Consider the following 21,501-nt stretch of genomic DNA (forward strand, 5'->3'; position numbering starts at 1 on the left):
GTTAGTTTTACTACTTATTTTACTAATTTGTTCTAATACACTTTTGACCGATACATTGAAACGACATATAGTTAAAAGTAAAGTTTTTAGAATATATAAAAATATATCTAACTAAGTAGGTGATTTTATGATAGCAGTTTCTTTTATAGTCATGAGTTTAAGATAATGGCATGATTGAAAGTGTTTGTCAGCATCCTTATTTTGTGAATGTTTAATACATTGTGTATACGTGCTGGTCCACATACTGTTTGAAGTGTATTGAGTATTGAGCCCCCAGGCACATTGCCTTTGGTAAGCTAAATGTTTGTGTTGTGATTTTTGTTGCTTTTAAACATTACTGGTGCATTTACTTCTGAGTAATTGAAATATTTCTGATAATTCTAGTAGCTAAAGTTAATTACAATATGATGTGTTTTTATTAGAATTATAGTTGTCTTCAGAATGGGTATTTTTTACCTTCTTGGCAAACTTGATACTTTATCAAGAGTTGTTGCCCCTTATTCATAATGATAAAGAGAAATGCATATGTTGTAATTATGATTTAATTATAAGAAATATCATTACTAGCTTTGTCATTAGTTCTGTAGCTCTAATTGTTTATTCCAGGGTTGCAAAGCAATACACTGCGATGCAATACAAAATAAACTGCAGAACCCTCAATAGGCTTGGTTTTTTGATATACTATAGCTAAGACCTGTTACAGTATCTCAGATGTACGACTTAATATCTAGTACGTTCAAGTTACTATCTCAAATGTACGACTTAGTATCTAGTACTTTCAAGTTACTATTTCAAATGTACGACTTAGTATCTAGTAGTTCAAGTTACTATCTCAAATGTACGACATAGTATTCAGTACGTTCAAGTTACTATCTCAAATGTAAGACTTAGTATCTAGTACGTTCAAGTTACTATCTCAAATGTACGACTTAGTATCTAGTACGTTCAAGTTACTATCTCAAATGTACGACTTGTATCTAGTACGTTCAAGTTACTATCTCAAATGTACGACTTAGTATCTAGTACGTTCAAGTTACTATCTCAAATGTACGAGTTAGTATCTAGTACGTTCAAGTTACTATCTCAAATATACGACTTAGTACATGTATCTAGTATGTTCAAGTTACTATCTCAAATGTACGACTTAGTATCTAGTACGTTCAAATTACTTAGTTAATATTGTGGTACAAGGTGATTTGAATGTAAATAAATTTGTGTTTTAAAATGATTGCTTTTCTTTTCAGGTACCAAGTCTGGTGTGGGTATGATTGCTGTGTATTTGATTGTGTGGTTGTACTTTTGTTAACCCCTGTAGATCTTTAATATTATAAAAAGCGTGAGAGTGAGCGTCAGTAAAATTCTGGTCACCCCAAGAAGTGCATGCTTACTGCACTTTTCTCATTTTTCTACCTGTGTCCCTACCAGTGTTGAGTCAGGTTAGTTTTACTACTTATTTTACTAATTTGTTCTAATACACGTTTGACCGATACATTGAAACGACATATAGTTAAAAGTAAAGTTTTTAGAATATATAAAAATATATCTAACTAAGTAGGTAATTTCATGATAGCAGTTTCTTTTATAGTCATGAGTTTAAGATAATGGCATGATTGAAAGTGTTTGTCAGCATCCTTATTTTGTGAATGTTTAATACATTGTGTATACGTGCTGGTCCATATACTGTTTGAAGTGTATTGAGTATTGAGCCCCCAGGCACATTGCCTTTGGTAAGCTAAATGTTTGTGTTGTGATTTTTGTTGCTTTTAAACATTACTGGTACATTGACTTCTGAGTAATTGAAATATTTCTGATAATTCTAGTAGCTAAAGTTAATTACAATATGATGTGTTTTTATTAGAATTATAGTTGTCTTCAGAATGGGTATTTTTTACCTTCTTGGCAAACTTGATACTTTATCAAGAGTTGTTGCCCCTTATTCATAATGATAAAGAGAAATACATATGTTGTAATTATGATTTAATTATAAGAAATATCATTACTAGCTTTGTCATTAGTTCTGTAGCTCTAATTGTTTATTCCAGGGTTGCAAAGCAATACACTGCGATGCAATACAAAATAAACTGCAGAACCCTCAAAAGGCTTGGTTTTTTGATATACCATAGCTAAGACCTGTTACAGTATCTCAGATGTACGACTTAATATCTAGTACGTTCAAGTTACTATCTCAAATGTACGACTTAGTATCTAGTACTTTCAAGTTACTATTTCAAATGTACGACTTAGTATCTAGTAGTTCAAGTTACTATCTCAAATGTACGACATAGTATTCAGTACGTTCAAGTTACTATCTCAAATGTAAGACTTAGTATCTAGTACGTTCAAGTTACTATCTCAAATGTACGACTTAGTATCTAGTACGTTCAAGTTACTATCTCAAATGTACGACTTGTATCTAGTACGTTCAAGTTAATATCTCAAATGTACGACTTAGTATCTAGTACGTTCAAGTTACTATCTCAAATGTACGACTTAGTATCTAGTACGTTCAAGTTACTATCTCAAATGTACGATTTTGTATCTAGTAGTTCAAGTTAGTATCTCAGACGTGAATAAAATTTCACGCATTAAAGCTGACATGAATTAATAAATATAGTATAATTCTATATGTCCGCCATATTTCTTTGCTAATCCGCCATATTAGTTGAAATTTCTATTGTTATTTATATCGGGGTTCGCATGGTATATAAGGGGACGAGCTTTGCTACGCTTCACTTCACATCAGTGTCTTCGATTTACCTGTGCGGGTAGCTTCGACGGGTAACACGTACATCTCCGATACTAATTTATAGGACATCAAGAAGAAATGAAATCACGTTTTGGAACACCACGCAGTGCTCAAAATTATAATAAACATGTCGTACAGTAGTAAATCATTCTAAATATATATATTTGGATAAATATATATAGAATGCCTTTTCTTTACGTGAACATGCGTACATTTGCAGTAAATATGTCAAAACTATACAAAAATGCGGAGAAATATTTCATCTTTTATCTATTGATAAAATGGAATAAGCAAAGAGTATACAATCTATACCATTCACAATTACTTCAAGTAAAAGGCAAAGACATAAATACTACTGTACTTATAAAAATGGCATGTATGCTCGCCATGAAAACGCATCGAATGCGGACGACTATTTACCTGGGCCTACTCGTAATATCTGTAAAGGACCGCAGATGTACGTGTACACTTGTCGAAAATACTCTAAGTAGTAGTAAAACTCCCTTTATTTGCATAATCCATGAAACAAAACGATAAACTCCATTTGCATTCCAACAGTAAACAACATTGTCCATTGTACAGACTACGACACACTTAGCCCGTGCCGATCAGCTATCTTCAATCAGGGGAAGTATCAGAGTATAATATTTACCCTGTATTGTGCATGAATCTTTATACCATATGATTTACTGGTCAGAGTATTGCAGATTTATAAATCAGGAAATCATTTAGGTACATAAATTTGCATATACAACACTGTGCGAGTGTATGGGATGAGAGAGAGAGAGAGAGAGAGAGAGAGAGAGAGAGAGAGAGAGAGAACAACGAGAGAGAGAGAGAGAGAGAGAACCGATGATCTTGTAATAATCGTGCTCTTATTAAGACAAATGATATCGTTAATTCAATAAAAAGAGAACAGTACTAGTAACTCAATATTGCTCTCATTAATTGATAATACAGATTTATTTGATTCATTTAAAGCACGCATTAATTAAAAATTAAACATATTTTTAAATAATGTTATTTTCAATTACTTCATTTTATGCTAATTTGACGCTCAATAGATCTTATATATCTATGCCATTTTGCGTTATTACATTCTGCGTCTAACTCTACGCAAATTGTACTAATGCAAAATGTAATAATCGAGTTTATCATATTATGCGTCGTTATCAAACATCAAGGGGAGAGGACAAGAGTGTCTGTCACCCACCTTTAATAACAATATCCATTTTTTGTTAGTTTGTAATGCAAATAAAAGATACATTCAGTGACAACCCCTCCCCCACTTACCCCAGCTTGAAAGTTCTGATATAATAGTAGAAGACACACATCACCACCAATTAAGAAAATGAAGATATGAGGCACTCATAGTAGAGGACTCTAACCACCCCATCCGACCCCCAACGATTGAAGAAAATGAAGTGTAGGGGGAAATTATTGAGGTAGTCAAAGTAAAAGACTCTTTAACCCTTCACCCCACATTAGGACTTTGAAGATCGGACAAAACATCTTGGTTTGTTTGGGTGTTTTGTTTTATTTTATTGCTGTTTTTAATTATTATTTTGAATGGCAAGAAATTTTGAAGAATCCAATTTTCCATTTTTTCCCCTGTTGTACCCCCCCCCCCCCCCCCCCCATGAAAAATGACGATACATGTCTGGTTATTACATGTACATTTTGTTTTGCAACACATGCATGTATACTAATTGTATGGTGCATGTAGAATTGCACCCTTTACCAAGTTTTCCTTCATTTACACAGTGTAAGGAATGGTAAACCGAAATCACAAAACAAAATGCATAAAGACCAAGATATTTTCAAGCGTAGGAACTTCATTCATGAATACATAAATACATGTATTCAGAAAAATCGCATGCATGCATTGCAGGACTATAGCATTTGTGTGTTTTAACGTTTCTGTAACATACCATAATGATTACTTTGAGGCTTGAGTGTAATTTATTCATAAATATTTTCATTTCGTAGATCTGGCCATACCGCTGTACGTAGAAATTTCAAATTCAAATGTATTCGATAAGATGTTAGTATGCATGTTGAGCTTTTATTTGATATGATACAATGTCAATATACTGTAATGCATTAGAAGGATATGCAGAAGGCAAGAGTATAAACATTTTCTTTTTTCATTATCAGTATCAATATCTATATGATCACGAAAAAACATTATATAATTTATATCCGGATTCATTCATACCGATTTAGATATCAATAAAAACAAAGCTACATAGTTTGGGAGCGCGGTTTTTAATGAGTCTGGTGAAATTAAAAGAAGGAACCCAACATTTGCATTCAAACTAGATATACTTCAACATGAATTCATTTCTGCTCTGACTGAAAGCATGATTCTAAATTCGGGAAAGAATCTTGCATACAAAATAATTAATAGGGGAACACATAAATTCGAGCTCCTTTGGAATTTAATGAAATGTAGATATGCATCTTTCTTTCAACACGAATTGATATGTTGTTTCAGGCACGAAAACAGGGGGTTGGGGTGGGCAGGAAGGCTGGTCTGCTTTCCCCACTTTTTTTGACAATTTACTTTCCCCCCGTTATTCTAACATACAAAGTCAGTATTTTCTACATGCACAGTTCAAACTAATATTTTTTTTTTAAAATTTGCAATGAATTCAATTTTAAGCATCAACTCCTGTAAGTTTCCAATAAATTGTCAATCACAAATTTTTAAATAGCTGGAAATTTTTAATGCTTGAAAGCTTACATTTATATAAGTGATCAATTTTCTTTCCTTCTGTGAAATGATATATTATAAATCGAAGTAGGACGGTCTCTCTCTCCCTCTCCCTCTCAATGAATATGGACATACAGAGACCGTAAATAATTATGTGGTTCCAAAAGAGACAACAAAACTATATTTTCGTTTATAAATTTCCTTTCATATGTGTCTTTGTGTAATGAACTGTTTATTATGGATTGCAAATGTAATACACGCATTTTCACACAGATGTATATTTTCGATCATTATTCCCTTATTTGTATATCCAAGTTTGTATATGATCATCGAGAAATTTTGAATTGTGCACGCAATATATCCAACCAGATATTAGATTCCCCATTTCTATAAACTGCAAAACCTCGACCAGACAAGCATTCAATACAGGAAAAATTTTCGACTCTGACATCTCCCCTGATTGAAGACACTGTTTGGCACGGGTGAAGTGTGTCGCAGTCTGTATAATGGAATGAAAACGTGTTGTAAAGTTCTAACGAGATACAAATGGAGTTTATCATTTTGTTTCGTGGATTTATCAGAATAAAGAGAATCTAATATTTTCGGTAAGTGCACATCTCCGATACCTGTTGAATAGACGCCCGTATTTGATACTTATTTTTGGCGATTATACCATGTGCATTGCATATTATGCATATGGCATGCACCTTTATTTTGCAAGAATTGATATAAATAATATATTTTATGCTCTTTGCCTATTCCATTCTATCAGTATGTAATTGGCAAATGATTTATCCGCATTTATTTTATTAGAAAATGCAAATACTTTTTTTTTTTTTTTGCATTTTTGTCTAACTTATCTAAACTTCCAGAATGTTGCATTAGTATACAATCAATATTTTGTAATTTTGAGCAAAGCATAATGTTTTAAAATGTGATTTTATTTGTTTCTCATTCCCTATATATTACTATCGGAGATGTGCACTGGTCGAGTCCACCTAGAAAAATCACTCAGGTGTGACAATCACATTTGGGGTATATACGGGTAGAGTAAATTAGGCTACCTGAAAGAAATATGGCGGATAAGATGAGAAAGGTGTACGTATTTATTAATTCATGTCAGCTTTAAAGTGTAACGCATTAGCATGAAATTTTTTCCTAGTTATTCGCTTCTCCAAAAGGTGTCGCTCTTTTTGGTGGATTTTTTGTTCGTTCTGCACGAACTTGCTCACTCAGCTCGACACAGCCTAGGTGTTCACACGTAAATTTCATGTCAGGCAAAGACGAAACTCCCGAGAATGTTCCGCTGAATGAAGTCATCCAAACCATAGAAGTTAAATAGCAAGAGAGGAAAGTCAATATAAATCGAAGTCAGAGGCCAATTTGTTTTCAATTCTGAAATTTCCAGGGAAGTTGATAAATCTTATGGGCTATAGAAGATGACAAAGACTATTGCAGGGACGTTATTGCAGAGACAAAAGAAAAGATCAGAAAAAGAAATAAACTAACAAAGATAGTCGACACTTCTGTCGAAGGTTGGAATACGTGCAAGAACGACCAAAATAACCCGGTAGCCAGCGATTTTGATGATAAAGGATTAGAGCCGAAAATCGCGCAAGTAGAAAAAGAAAATCCGCCCAAGTCAAAATTCCGTAAGACAAATTCCTTTTCCAATCATGCCAACGGAGTTCCTTAACTTTACGTACCTACTTTTCATTCCCCAACACTACAATAAAACACTATGTTCACACAGCAGAGACCTTTTCTAGGCTTCTGAGACCAGACAAACAAATTTGTTTATTCTCCGGGAGCATTTTTCTCGTTCCGATCAAACAGGCACTTTAGACACCAGTGCCCAGTCAACAGATCATCGACTGCTTCAAAACCCCAGAGTGAAATGATCAAAGATAAGTATTTCGATAGTACTGAATCTTTGATCAATGAAAGTAACTATACTTTGGGTGATTTGACACTTACAAACGATTTTTATGAATATGATCGGGTGATATCTTTGTAAAGAATAGACTAAAAAAACAAAACAAAAAATGTTTTGGAAAAACAGGGGCGTACGATTATATCAGATTTTATTTCCTACATAGAAATTAACTATCGCAAAGCATTACGCTATACACTGCTATAGGTAAGAAAAGTCGCTTATCTAGTCGGTCTAATTATTTCCATGTCTTACGTAATTGGCAGTGTAGCATGTATCATGACGAAGTCCATCAGTGTAGATATTACTTTAGCAAATTCCTATAATTGAATTATTGCACTATCGAACACGACTATAGATCAACTATATTTTTGAAAGGTAAACATTCCAAAATTTAATTCTAGTCCATTCTGCACAGACATGTCTGTTCAAAACATCGTGTATAGCGACGCTAGTAATTCTGGGTACGGCGGTTACATTGTTCATTGTCCTAATTCTGTTGCTCATGGTACGTGATAGAGGGAACAAGTGTATGTTTGGTAAAATTATCTCCCATTTCGAATGTTTGTACTGCGCATTGACTTCAGACAGCAATAACGAAAGTTTCATGTTATTTGCATTTCTGGACCGTGTATTTCATATTACTTTACTATTAATTATAATTCTATTGCAGAAATTTACATCATATTTAAAACAACTTAGAGAAATTTGAATAGGTAGTGTCTGAACCTATTCAAATTAATGCACTATATTTACATCCTTTGTATTGAATAGGTAGCGTCTGAACCTATTCAAATTAATGCACTATATTTACATCATTTGTATTGAATAGGTAGCGTCTGGACCTGGTCAAATTAATTCACTATAATTACATGTCTTTGTATTGAATAGGTAGCGTCTGGACCTATTCAAATTAATGCACTATATTTACATCATTTGAATTGAATAGGTAGCGTCTGGACCTGTTCAAATTAATTCACTATGATTACATGTCTTTGTATTGAATAGGTAGCGTCTGGACCTATTCAAATTAATGCACTATATTTACATCCTTTGTATTGAATAGGTAGCGTCTGGACCTATTCAAATTAATGCACTATAATTACATGTCTTTGTATTGAATAGGTAGCGTCTGAACCTATTCAAATTAATGCACTATATTTACATCATTTGTATTGAATAGGTAGCGTCTGAACCTATTCAAATTAATGCACTATATTTACATCATTTGTATTGAATAGGTAGCGTCTGGACCTGTTCAAATTAATTCACTATAATTACATGTCTTTGTATTGAATAGGTAGCGTCTGGACCTATTCAAATTCATGCAATATATTTACATTCTTGTTATTGAATAGGTAGCGTCTGGACCTGTTCAAATTAATGCACTATATTTACATCCTTTGTATTGAATAGGTAGCGTCTGGACCTATTCAAATTAATTCACTATAATTACATGTCTTTGTATTGAATAGGTAGCGTCTGAACCTATTCAAATTAATGCACTATATTTACATCATTTGTATTGAATAGGTAGCGTCTGGACCTGTTCAAATTAATTCACTATAATTACATGTCTTTGTATTGAACAGGTAGCGTCTGGACCTATTCAAATTAATGCACTATATTTACATTCTTGTTATTGAATAGGTAGCGTCTGGACCTGTTCAAATTAATGCACTATATTTACATCCTTTGTATTGAATAGGTAGCGTCTGGACCTATTCAAATTAATTCACTATAATTACATGTCTTTGTATTGAATAGGTAGTGTCTGGACCTATTCAAATTAATGCACTATAATTACATGTACATGTCTTTATATTGAATGAGTAGCGTCTGGACCTATTCAAATTAATGCACTATATTTACACGTCTTTATATTGAATAGGTAGCGTCTGGACCTGTTCAAATTAATTACATTCTTTTTATTGAATAGGTAGCGTCTGGACCTGTTCAAATTAAAGCACTTTATTTACATCCTTTGTATTGAATAGGTAGTGTCTGGACCTCCTCAAATTAATGCACTGTATTTACATCCTTTGTATTGAATAGGTAGCGTCTGGACCTATTCAAATTAATGCACTATATTTACATGTCTTTATATTGAATAGGTAGCGTCTGGACCTTTTCTCAATGTTATTTTTAATTTTACTTGTATAACAGGGGATATCACTTTATTATATTCAGGGATTTTTATAGAAGCAACTTGTGCTGTCAGTATTGTCTAGAATTCCCCTTAGCTGTTTTTGTTATCATTATATAGAATGATAATATTTGTTAATTGTCATCTAATAAATGACAATATTTCACACAATACCGGTGTTATGTTACATGTATGTTGTTGTTCCATCATTATATGGAACTCTGCCAGAGCACCAATATTACAATGTGCCGACTAACACGTACAGGTGTTTGTGTATGGGATGTCGAGAATTTGGGAGTTTCATAAAGGTGTGAACGTCTGCGGGGAAGTCTGCATACGGATATATATCAATATCTTGATATATCTATATACAAGAAATAATCCCAATTTACAAACATGTTGAGGGTAATTAAGATGAATTGCTTCGAATAGCAAACTCCAACATGTAAACAATTTAAGTAAGTTATCAAATCAGTATGATAATTCTTTAAAGATAGACAGTGAAGGTACATTTTTTAAAAATTAAATTACTATTTTAAATTTACAATAATATATATCATTAAATAATATGAATATATACAAGTCGCCGTTCTATACGTTTTAATTTTCACCCACTAATATTTCGCTTAGTATTTTTTTTTATCACACGAAGGTGCACGGTGGCACAAAGGAGGCACAGATGTCAGATCTCCATGGACTTAAAGGTCTACCTCGCTCAGAAAATTAAGACTTCAGAGGTGCCGACAATTTTAAAGGTCCACCGTGTTTTATTTTTAAAGAATTAGTTTTAAAAATCCATTTTTGTAATTAGTTACTATAATTACTCAAGTTTAACCAAAATTATACAGTTGTCTCTCTTTTTGTCCTCAATTATATCAATTTTAATTGAAGTTGATACAAATAGATATATGCAACTTGAAAATATAAACTCGTCTTTGAGATAGACGGTAAAACAATACTATTTGCTGTGGACCTTTCACTGCAAGGAATTTAAATTTTTTATCACGATTTTTCAAGTATGTCCAATACAGCGGGAAAAAAATTGTAGTGTTATGTAGTGGAGGGGGGGGGGGCAATATATATTACAAATTTTAAACATCGTGATAGAAAATATACAAGTTTCTAGTATTTTAACAGTTGTGATTTACAGCCCAAAAAATATATATTAACCTATGCGTCCATTTTTTGTGTATTATACTGTGATTCTCAGAACGTCAACATCATGACGTTATATAGTTTTTCTATTGAAAAACAACACAAAGTTTAAACGACTGTAAAACGAAAACTAGAAAAGATATAGTTATAAAATAAATTGTTCTATAACCTATAAATCCTAGAGCATCAACTGTGAAAGTCTCATTTATTTTGGCGAAAGGGCCAATTTTAGTACTTTGTGGCTCTAGTTCTTTCGACGTAAGTTTTCTTCGAGAAATGTAAATACTAGATTGGGATTGAGATTCATATGATTTTATAACGGTAGCACAATCCGTTACACACATACACTCTTCCGATCCGCTGCTTATAACAAAACACTCTGTAGTTTGTACAGTGCAGTACATTGAATGATGATGATCCATCAATACCTGGAAATCAACACACTGCAGTGTAAACCATTCATACATAAAAATGTATTTACATGTAATGGATATATTGGGCAACCACAAAGAGCAGAGACAGATATATATATACATGTATATATTATATATATATATATATATATATATATATATATATATATATGTATATATGTGTGTGTGTATATATATATATGTGTGTGTGTGTGTGTGTGTGTGTGTGTGTGTGTGTGAAGTTTGAAATCAATTCTCATCATATCCAATGAAGAAGAGACACTTTATTTCCGCAGTACAACACAGGAACGAAATCTTTAAATAGGGCATTAATTACCATTTTAAAGTAGCGTTAACTTGGAAGTGACAGGTCCCTTTAAAAAAGAAACAATGAAATTATTGAGGCAAAAAATAATAATTTGTACGGCAGAATGCCCGTCGTTAGAGAAATCACATATCGCAATTACACTTAAAAAGAAAATGGTGTCGAAATGACGAATCGCATTATACATGTATCGGCTATATTTTTTCTAGTGCTCGTTGATAAAGTTTTCCCTCAAGGTAAGTTAAAATGACTAAAAACAAATTAAAAACGGAATATTTGAGTTCATGTAATGGGACATCTTGTACGTAGATCCATTTCCACTTTTATCAAAATTTATCTCTTCTTTTTGTCATTCATATCAAGGATGCAATTGGTTTCTTTTTTTTATGTAACAATGGTATATGTATATAACAATTTTAGTGACACCATGCGCGGGCGGCACGGTAGGGGTTGACCCCGCCGCTTACAGTTCCCGTACCTCTACCTATGGTGCTAGTAAGTACATGTACAAATGAGAACCTTCTCTATATAGTCATGACACTATTTATTACATATTAATCGACAGTTTCTTCTGAATATAATGGGGTTGAGGTAAGAAGCTGAAAGGTTTTCATTAATCCAGCTCTCGAGGAATTTATCTTGCGACAGCTTAGTACCATAAAGATAATATAAACAGATATCAATATATAGAATAATACTGCTATTAGATGATGTATAAAATTATTTAAAACTGTAGGAAAATTATACTAACTTAATCAAAATTATTATCTACTTCGTTGAAGATAATGCAGGAAAGTAGAATTTGTGATATCACATACATGTTTGCAACATAGTGTAGTACAATTATGAAACAATATTATTCATTAATATACACATTGAATGTAATTACAAAGTGAGATGAATGTGTCCACATTCATTTGATTACGCAGACTCTGCCTTCCTCATCGAGGATCCTCTCTATCAGATCACATGCTGCGGTGCCATTACGTCATGGGAAGTTTCCACATCCGGGTCAGGAAGAATCACATTACAAATCTGGAGAAAATTATCTTCAAATGTATACCAGCTTCTAGGACAAAACGTGTTCACCGCAGGTTATCTAACTTATATAATGAACGTTTCAAACCTCATACATTGGGTTTTAATCAGAAATAGTTTGTTAAAGGGACTGATTCACGATTTCCCCCAAAATCTTTTTTACTTTTAATGATCAATATCTACTGTCTAATGTGTTTAAAAGATTTAACATAAAAAGTATAGTTATACATTATCAAAGAAGCTCATTTTAGAGAGTTTATTATTTGTTTTGTAAACAAAGATTGCGGCATGTTATTGTTTACAAAATTTTCAAAAGAAATGGAGTTTATCATATCTTTCACATTTCAAGAATTTTTGAGGTAGAAAATGTCATCTAAAAGTTAAAATTTGTGACTATGCAAAATTAAGATGCTTTATATTATAACATCAATATTTCACTTGTTTGTTTGTATACATAAAAAGACTCGAGTCTTTGTTTATATAACACAGATTTAAGGTTAAAATACTGCTTTTAAACTTACATTCAGAAGGTCAAAATTTTGGCTGCCAACATTAAATGAGTTGAATTTTTAATGTTTGACATCGAAAATGAAAAATATTTTTTATCAAAAATCGTGAACCAGTCCCTTTAAAGTGTCACATACCAATACCAATACAATAACATCTCTCTCTCTCTCTCTCTCTCTCTCTCTCTCTCTCACGTATATAACAATGTTCCAATATCAAAAGCATTGGTATCCAGCCATATTGACTTATGAGACACTATCATTTATGTTTCCTCATGCTGCACAAACTCACCGCAGCTCCGTTTTTGCTGAGTTTAGATCAATAACATCAACACCACTGTAGAGATGAAATATGTCATTTATTCAAATGACGCAAATAAGGAAAAAAATATACATAATATAATAAGGGGATCAGACCAAAAACTATTCACACAATACATAATGACATATCAATCTGCTGATCCCCTAAATTTACGGAAGAACAATATATGCAAAAATTATAAAATTGATTAGGTCACTATCATTGAAGTACACATCATAATACTACTCTGATATTGTTTCTCTAACTATATGAATTCTTTTTATTAACGGAATTAGGATCGGGAACCTTTTCTCCAACTGACAGAATAATGGTTCAGCACGGGGATTACATTGGATGGTAAATTTACTTATGACAACGAAGAAAGAAAGAAAACAATCACGTGGAAAATATGAAAGTGTTTGCAATGAATATGCTTTTATCTATGCACTGAAATTTGCATTTGATTTTTTTTAACCAGGAGAACTTTCACCATGTTCAAATAAGCTTTTTGTATGAGACATTTACTATGATATACACTATTAGATATATCTTAGTCTTCAATACGTACTGCGGATCTTTTGTTTATAAAACAGGTATAGCAGCGGACCTTCTGTTAGATATGATACAGGCACTGCTATTTTGAACAGAGTTAAGGCCACAATGACAGCGTTACAACCCGGTGACCTTCAGGACTGGAGCACTGAGTCTCCTGAGGGCGTGTCCAGAAATTACGCTATTAGGGCAACAGTTTCAGCAAGTAAAACCAAGATTCATTAAACAAAAACTGAATAAATACTGTAAACGTAATAGGTAAATGTCAGAAACGTATGTTACTTCATGAATAATATCGGTCTTTAATGTGAACAACGGAGTTCTAAATATCATTTACTGATCATAATTTTTTAATGACCTTGTGTAGATGTTTAATTATGTAGATATTCGTTATTCTTCATACAGGCTCGGTACCTGTTTTCAGTGGTATACCAAGTTTAGTTACTTTTCCCGAAGAGACACCACAAGACACAGTTGTCCATTCTTTGACCATCACGGATGCAGATGCTACAGACGTCATTACACTTTACACGAAATCTGAAACGTCAGGGTATTTTACTGTCGATACCACTACCTGTAAGTTATATATGAAATCTAGGGAGAGGGCTTAAATAGGCTATGCCTGCTGCCCGATCCCATTCACTTTGTGAATAAAATATAGTTTAAATTAAATATATGAAATATGAAACGTCAGGGTATTTTACTGTCGATACCGCTAACTGTAAGTTATATATGGAAAGAAAACAAATCTTATGAGCTATCAGTTGAATATTCAACACACAGCGGGGTTAAGGTGTCCCGAGTAAAATAACAAGTAATAACAGCATCTTCAAATTAAAGTAAAATTCTTCCAAGCGTCGCATATTTTTAGTAAAAAAAACCTTTGTCAATACATAAACAAACATCGTATCACGTGGCCAAATCCTAAATCTGTAACTAGTTACCTTTAAGAATATACATTGTACCTTGATCGAAATAAAACATCGTCATCTTTCACCTGTGCCGACTCGATATGTACACACGTTGGTTGTTTTCTTTATTCTAAATGACTAATATGCAGATCGGAGGCGAATTCAAGGTCACAATGTAATTAATATATAGAGAGAGAGAGAGAGAGAGAGAGAGAGAGAGAGAGAGAGAGAGAGAGAGAGAGAGGGGGGGGGGGAGAGGGAGAGAGATTACTTTAGTGCACACTATATATAAAAACATGAGACATATATTATTAAAGAAAACTGGAAAAAAATCATCTGACAAACAGATATTATAAACATATACAGCTTGAACACTAGATAAGAGTAGTATATAGCGTGAAAATATGACATTTTCCCCGTGATACAACAATAGACCTGTGCGTCGTGACGTACTTTTATATTGTGACGTCATATAGTGTGATGTGCACTGAGGTACATTTTATTAAGAAATAAGGTATCGTTGATTTTAAAATATTTATCGGGATATAAATACGGGTTGGTCACGTGATCAAATTCCATAAAGCCCGAATGGCTTTATGGAAAATTTGATCACGTACCAACCCGTATTCATATCCCGATAGATATCTTAAAATGATACCTTATTACTTATATTGAGTTTGTTTTATTTTGCTTGTTATGGCGTTCCATAGTTTGTTCTCATCATATAGTCGTTACGGATAGCTGGTCACGACTGTCAGACCGGTTTGTAAATGCTTACGTGTTAGTTCTGACCAGGCCGCAGAAGTGGGAAGGTGTGTCCGCCCAATGTGTGAAAATGATAGACCTGTGTGGTCGAGAGTTTTACCTGTGTGGTTTACTGGGCCTGCATTGTATGTACATTTAGTACGAGTGTTCGAATGATGTTCCTGTGTGGAAAGTGAGAACACAATTTTGAGCATTTCGACAGCGGTGACCAGCTGTGTGTGTTATTGTATGGCTCGAGCAGGTGCTCGCAACATGTATAACATGGCGTTCTGAGATATTTGAACAGCGTTGGAGAACGACCTATAGAAATACAGGAAATACGTTCACGGCTACAGAAACGTTGAGCGAGTGATGGACAAAGTGTCACCACGTGTCTGAAGACAGCCAACGACTGTTGTGTAAAGTGTGGTAACTCTTTAGTCAACGTATTTTGTTTCGCCATCCTGTGTAACATATTTCGAATTCGAGAGACAAGTCTGCTGGTTTTCTTACATAAGGCAACATAACGTAACATTTAGCTTTAGTCGGGTACACGTGTAATCGTCTGTAAATTCATATTTTTTTGTTTTGTAATATTTTTGTTTTGTTTTTGTGTGTATGAGTGTTGTTGTGTGTATGAGTGTAGATGTTACTTGCTATATTAGTGAGCACGATAATAAACTTATTTGCACATAAGTAATTTTTATTTAAAGTCGGAACTATATACAGGTAAACAAACATTTTTGTGTACACATACTCTTGATATTTCTTCAAAGAACGGTTTGCAGCGAGGGATTATTTCCATGCCATTATCACAAATTGTGACAATCGGTAACATTGCTAAATTGTGTTAACAATAAGTTTCCATACATTTCACATTGTTGACCTGCACAACTAAGCGTCATAGGCCTATATGTTCAAACTGACGAAAACACTAAAGAAAGTTCCATCAAATGAAGAACTGTTTTAATTATTAAGACGCGAAAAAGCAAGTATATCAACATATACATTAACTCGGGAGTATATAATGGAAAACTCTTCCATGTCTAATTTTAGGGGGGGGGTTATGATTTAAACGGGGGTGCGCAAAGTTACATTTACAGTTGTGACGCGCTTTCATGTTTGAAAAGTGAAGACTTTGAAGACCGACTTTGAAAAAATTTCTGTGGATATTACGGAGTTAATAGAAGACTGAGGTGGAGGAACATGAAGAACAGGGCGGCAATCATCAGATGTTGGCAAATCATTTATAGACAGGACAGAGGACGCAGCTCAGATGAATCTCCGGAAATAACTGAACAGAGTGAACATCGCAGAGAATGTGGAAGTGCACGAAGGTAAGGGACGGTTTGGATTTGGATATGTAATTGTTGACAAACATGAGCTCACTGAACGCTTCTTTTGACTGGATAAATTTCTGTGATAGGTTTTTAACGACGCCTCGCTTCGATGTCCCGACATAAACTTGGAAACCGACATCAATCACCGACTGCTGTGGCACGGAGGCAGGGCGGTGTGTAGGTCTTAAAGCACTTTGACGACTTATCGGCCATTCATCCTGTGAATGACCTTTTTGCTAAAACCTAATCCACTGCTTGGAATACAAATAAAACCATAAATACATTTTGTGATGTTGATTTCATCTATTGATAGACTTCTGTAGTAAGTGAGAGCGATTGCTAGATGTGCATTGCCTTAGTAAAAGTAATACCTGTTACCTACTTTTAACAAATGTTCATACGCACAGCCCCCGTAGTGGATTTATGCAGTGATGAAAACGTATTGCTCGTAATAGTGTTATGAAGGAGAATACAGTTGAAAATGTAAATATTGATGTTTGTTTTAACTTTACACGGGACACCTTAACCCTGTTGTGCACCATTTTAAAGTCTTTCTTTTTGGCTAAATGAATACACAAATATCCAAACAGAACATAAAAATCAACATTTTATAAAAGCCCTGTATGCGTCTGACTTCCTTTCATTTCCTTATTAACACCCTTTTAGTTCGGATAAAGACAACACAGGACCGAATTCCCTTGGGATCGAACTACATAGTTGAGGTTAAGGCCATTGACAGCTGTTACAAAGAGGCCACTGCCACGGTCACGTTCTCCGTCAGCAACACGGTACGCTGTGAATAAAACCGCTATAGTACAACGCCGCTTAACGAGAAAATAACATTAATAATCCGGGCTTTAAACACCATTTCAGTTTGTTTTATGAAAGCACTCCATTAAAAGAAAACATAGATGATTCACAAATATGACGAATCCTTGATATTTTAGCAAAATTTTTTTTCAGTTTTATACTAATCGTAATGTTCCTTTTGATAAGGATATAACGATGTCTTTTTCATCGACAACATCATCTGTATTTGAAAATTCTACCAGTGAGGAATGGTTGTCTGATGTCATTGTATCAGATCCAATGAATGATTATACGTGCTTCCTACAGACTACCAACGTTCCGTTTACAGTAAGACAGAACAACACTGGAATTCAGAGTACGTATTTCATTTGCGATATACAAACTACATTCATTTTGAATTTGTATTTATAGTTCAGCCAAAAAAAATGTGTGTTTCCCGTTACCCGACCCACTCTGGGTTTTTTTAGTCTGCAAAATTCCGGACTCTAAACTTTTTTTTACGATTTTGGAAAAGTGTTGGAAATTGACATGCTTTTTCCGAAACGCTCCTTTAATTACAAAAATCGTAATCTACTAATGGCGGTGTACTTGCAACTAGCTGCAACAAATTGTTGTCTGTGTGGATAAATAAACGCCAGCACCTTGTAATGGATAAAAATGCAATCTTATGCATTGATAACCTGAAGATACTCTTGGATGTTTTCAGGGACAATCATGGTGAACTGCCTAAATGTTTTCAGTTGACGGCAACATGCAATAACGCTACGGACACTTCAAAAGGGGCATCATTTGACATATTCGTAATTCACAAGCCCAGTTATCATTACTTTGCGTACTAACTGAAATGTCAGAAATATTTCCAAATTAACTACAACTGTATATCTAAAGTCCGAGCTATTCATTTATATTTATATTACAAATCGCATTTTCCTCTATGAACCAACCAATTTCAGCGCGCGACACAATCCGTTCACATTGACTATGAACGGATTATGAACTAGCTTAAAGCACGCGACTGAGAGAGCGTAATGATTTGGGGGGAAAATAGAACATCTGTTACAAAGATCTCGCAAGCCACACCTTTGAATTAAGATTGTAAACTTACGTGGATTATCATCCCAATCTTGCGGTCTCCTACCTCCAAAATACAGTGCACCTTGCAATGTTGATGAAAGGCAGGGTGAGACGAAATGTGACGTAGAGTTTGGTTTGTAGATCTCCCGGTCTGGTCCGTTGCATTTTCTCCCTTCCTGTTACAGTTTTATGCAACAAAATAGAAGCAATGTAAACAAACGGTGTTTTAGTAAATGAATATAAATATAAGAAATGAACATCACTAATGAGCTGTTCATGGTCAATATAAACGGATTTGGATTTGAGGCAAATTCTCTGTGAATCACTAGCGCGATTCACAGAATTTGCCTCAAATCCAAATCCGTTCATACTTACCATGAACAGCTCAAAAGTGATGTTCATTTCTTAAATAACTAGTACCTCCCTCGTGCAAAGCTCTGTCCTAAGCTTATGTTGGCTTTGGTTTTGGTTCTTTTGGTTATCTGTTCTCGTTCATTCCTGCTAACATCCTTTTGGAGTTTGGTCTGCTATACGTTTTGGTTTTTACCTGAACTGATGAGACGTTATTCGTCGAAATGGCCCGGTCTTTACACGAGGGAGGTACCAGTTATTTAAGAAATGAACATCACTTTTGAACTGATTTACCGTATTTATTACAATTTTGATATATGTTTTTTCTGGTAAAAATTTACTGTTGGCTTTGGTGATAGATGTAATGCCAGTACATTAATGACCCATTCATATCCATTGTTTTGTCATCATCTACTTGGTTACTACTTTGTTTGAACCTTAAACCTCTGTAATGATATGTACAAGTCTCAGTCATGCTTTTGAGCTGTTGTCGTGTTGTCATGATTTTGAGCCATTGTCGTGTAGTCATGCTTTTCACCTAAGTCATTGTTGTGTAGAGTCATACTTTTTAGCCACTGACGTGAAAAGTCATGCGTTTTAGCCACTGTTGTGTAGAGTCACCCTTTAGTACCATTCTCGTTTAGTCATGCTTTTAAGCTTTTTCCGTATAGAGTCATGTTTTTGAACTACTGTCATATAAAGGCATACTTTTAAGCTTTTTCCGTATAGAGTCATGTTTTTGAACTACTGTCATATAAAGGCATACTTTTAAGCCTATGTTGTTTAAAGTCACACTTTTGAGTATCTGAGCTGTAACTGTTTGAAATTACGTTGTGCAGAAAATACAATGACACGCATGCTGATTAGCTTGTGGTAGTTGTAAACTAATACTGCATGGGATATGAGAAAATGTTCATGCGCATTTCGTACAGTGTATGACATTTTTTAGGTTTCAGTCTGTACTTGCAAAAATGGCCACAGCTGAGCGCTTCGGTGACATCTAGTTATACTTTGACGTCACAATGCACAGATGGAGTCAACACCAAAACAGCCATACACACCGTGTCAGTAATTCCCAACACCAAACCCGCTATCACTAATCTCGGTAAGCCTCATATGTAACAAATAAAACAATTCTTGTCATTTACCCTAATAAAATATCTAAATTATTGTTTAAATCAGCTGATGATCCCTAAAATGACCTTCAAAGAAGTGTTTCTGAGTATGCACAACTTTCTGACTTAATTATCTTATTCATAGAAATACGCTGTTCATAGAAAAACTGATGGTGACATAATGACGACGTCAAAAATGTAACACCTTCCCCATTTTGGTGATCATAAGACATAATGACGACGTCAGAAATGTAAAACTTTCCTCATAGTTTTAAATGACACATTTTTGTATTCTCTTTATTTCCGCAGATATATATATATATATTCAATAAATTATTTTTTCTTGGTATCGGGGTAGAATAAAGTCAAAAAATAGAATTCAATGCTCAAACTATATATATATATATATTGATTTTGGATCAGCTCTTTGGACGAATAGGGCATGTCCTAATTCGCTCCGCTTTTAACATTGATTGGCAAGCCTAAAAACCAAAACACGTGTAGTCTGCGTTGTAAATACGTTTGTAGATTAGTGTAATTGTAGTGCTAGATGTATTTATATGTAGATTTTGTTATTATTCTCTGTTGATATTGGCCACATTATGTAATTCTTTTTGTTTGTCCTGAAGAAGGGACGGGTCGTCCCGAAAATTTGACAATCTGGTTGTTCGTGTCGTTGGTCATTTTAGTGCTTCGTATAATTTTTTGTATTTGACCTTGTATCCATGTTGTGGATCCGACACTTTTAGGTATCGGGTGTTGTTAGAACTTAGTGCTTATATAATATACATATATATCGTCCGTATTGTTACTATACAAATAATTTTTGTAAAGTTTCAAAATTACGCCCCTGATACTTGTAGAACAAATAATCCTGTTTACAGTGTCACTAAAATATGTATTTTAAATCAACACTAAAAATAAAACTGACATTTTTGATGTAGAAAATCTGGTAAATTCTAATCGTAAGTGGGGGAAAAAACCCAGCGCGAGTTAAGTGTAAATTGTACAATGCTTTTATCAAACAAGGATTAAAGTTTGAAACAAAAATATATTAGAATGTTTTCCAAATGTGAAAAATTGTACATATGAAATGTTTTGAATGGTCATGAAGGTGGGGATGACGAACAGTGATCAATCTCATAACTCCTATATGCAATACAATATAAATAGTTGGGCAAACACGGACCCCTGGACACACCAGAGGTGGGATCAGGTGCCTAGAGGTAAGCATCCCCTGTCGACCGGTCACACCCACTGTGAACCCTATATCTTCATCAGGTAAACGGAGTTATCCGTAGTCAAAATTAATGTGCCAAGAACGG

General features: G+C 34.1%; 1 protein-coding gene across 4 annotated transcripts in view; it reads left to right on the forward strand.

The window, feature by feature from the left end:
- The first annotated feature begins 11,553 nt into the window (after nt 1–11,553).
- Nucleotides 11,554–21,501, forward strand: part of LOC125657785 (protocadherin Fat 4-like) — a 37,157-nt gene continuing 27,209 nt past the window's right edge. For all 4 annotated transcript variants that reach the window (XM_048888554.1, XM_056149675.1, XM_056149676.1 and 1 more), the window contains exons 1-9: nt 11,554–11,670; nt 11,855–11,929; nt 12,364–12,528; nt 13,576–13,636; nt 13,873–14,036; nt 14,237–14,407; nt 17,493–17,614; nt 17,823–17,991; nt 20,011–20,166. In XM_048888554.1, coding sequence (XP_048744511.1) covers nt 11,601–11,670; nt 11,855–11,929; nt 12,364–12,528; nt 13,576–13,636; nt 13,873–14,036; nt 14,237–14,407; nt 17,493–17,614; nt 17,823–17,991; nt 20,011–20,166 — 1,153 coding nt within the window. In that variant the 5' untranslated portion in view covers nt 11,554–11,600. The remainder of the gene's footprint in view (nt 11,671–11,854; nt 11,930–12,363; nt 12,529–13,575; nt 13,637–13,872; nt 14,037–14,236; nt 14,408–17,492; nt 17,615–17,822; nt 17,992–20,010; nt 20,167–21,501) is intronic.

This window comes from Ostrea edulis, chromosome 9, assembly GCF_947568905.1.
Source record: "Ostrea edulis chromosome 9, xbOstEdul1.1, whole genome shotgun sequence".
In the NCBI taxonomy this organism is placed as follows: Eukaryota; Metazoa; Mollusca; class Bivalvia; order Ostreida; family Ostreidae; genus Ostrea; species Ostrea edulis.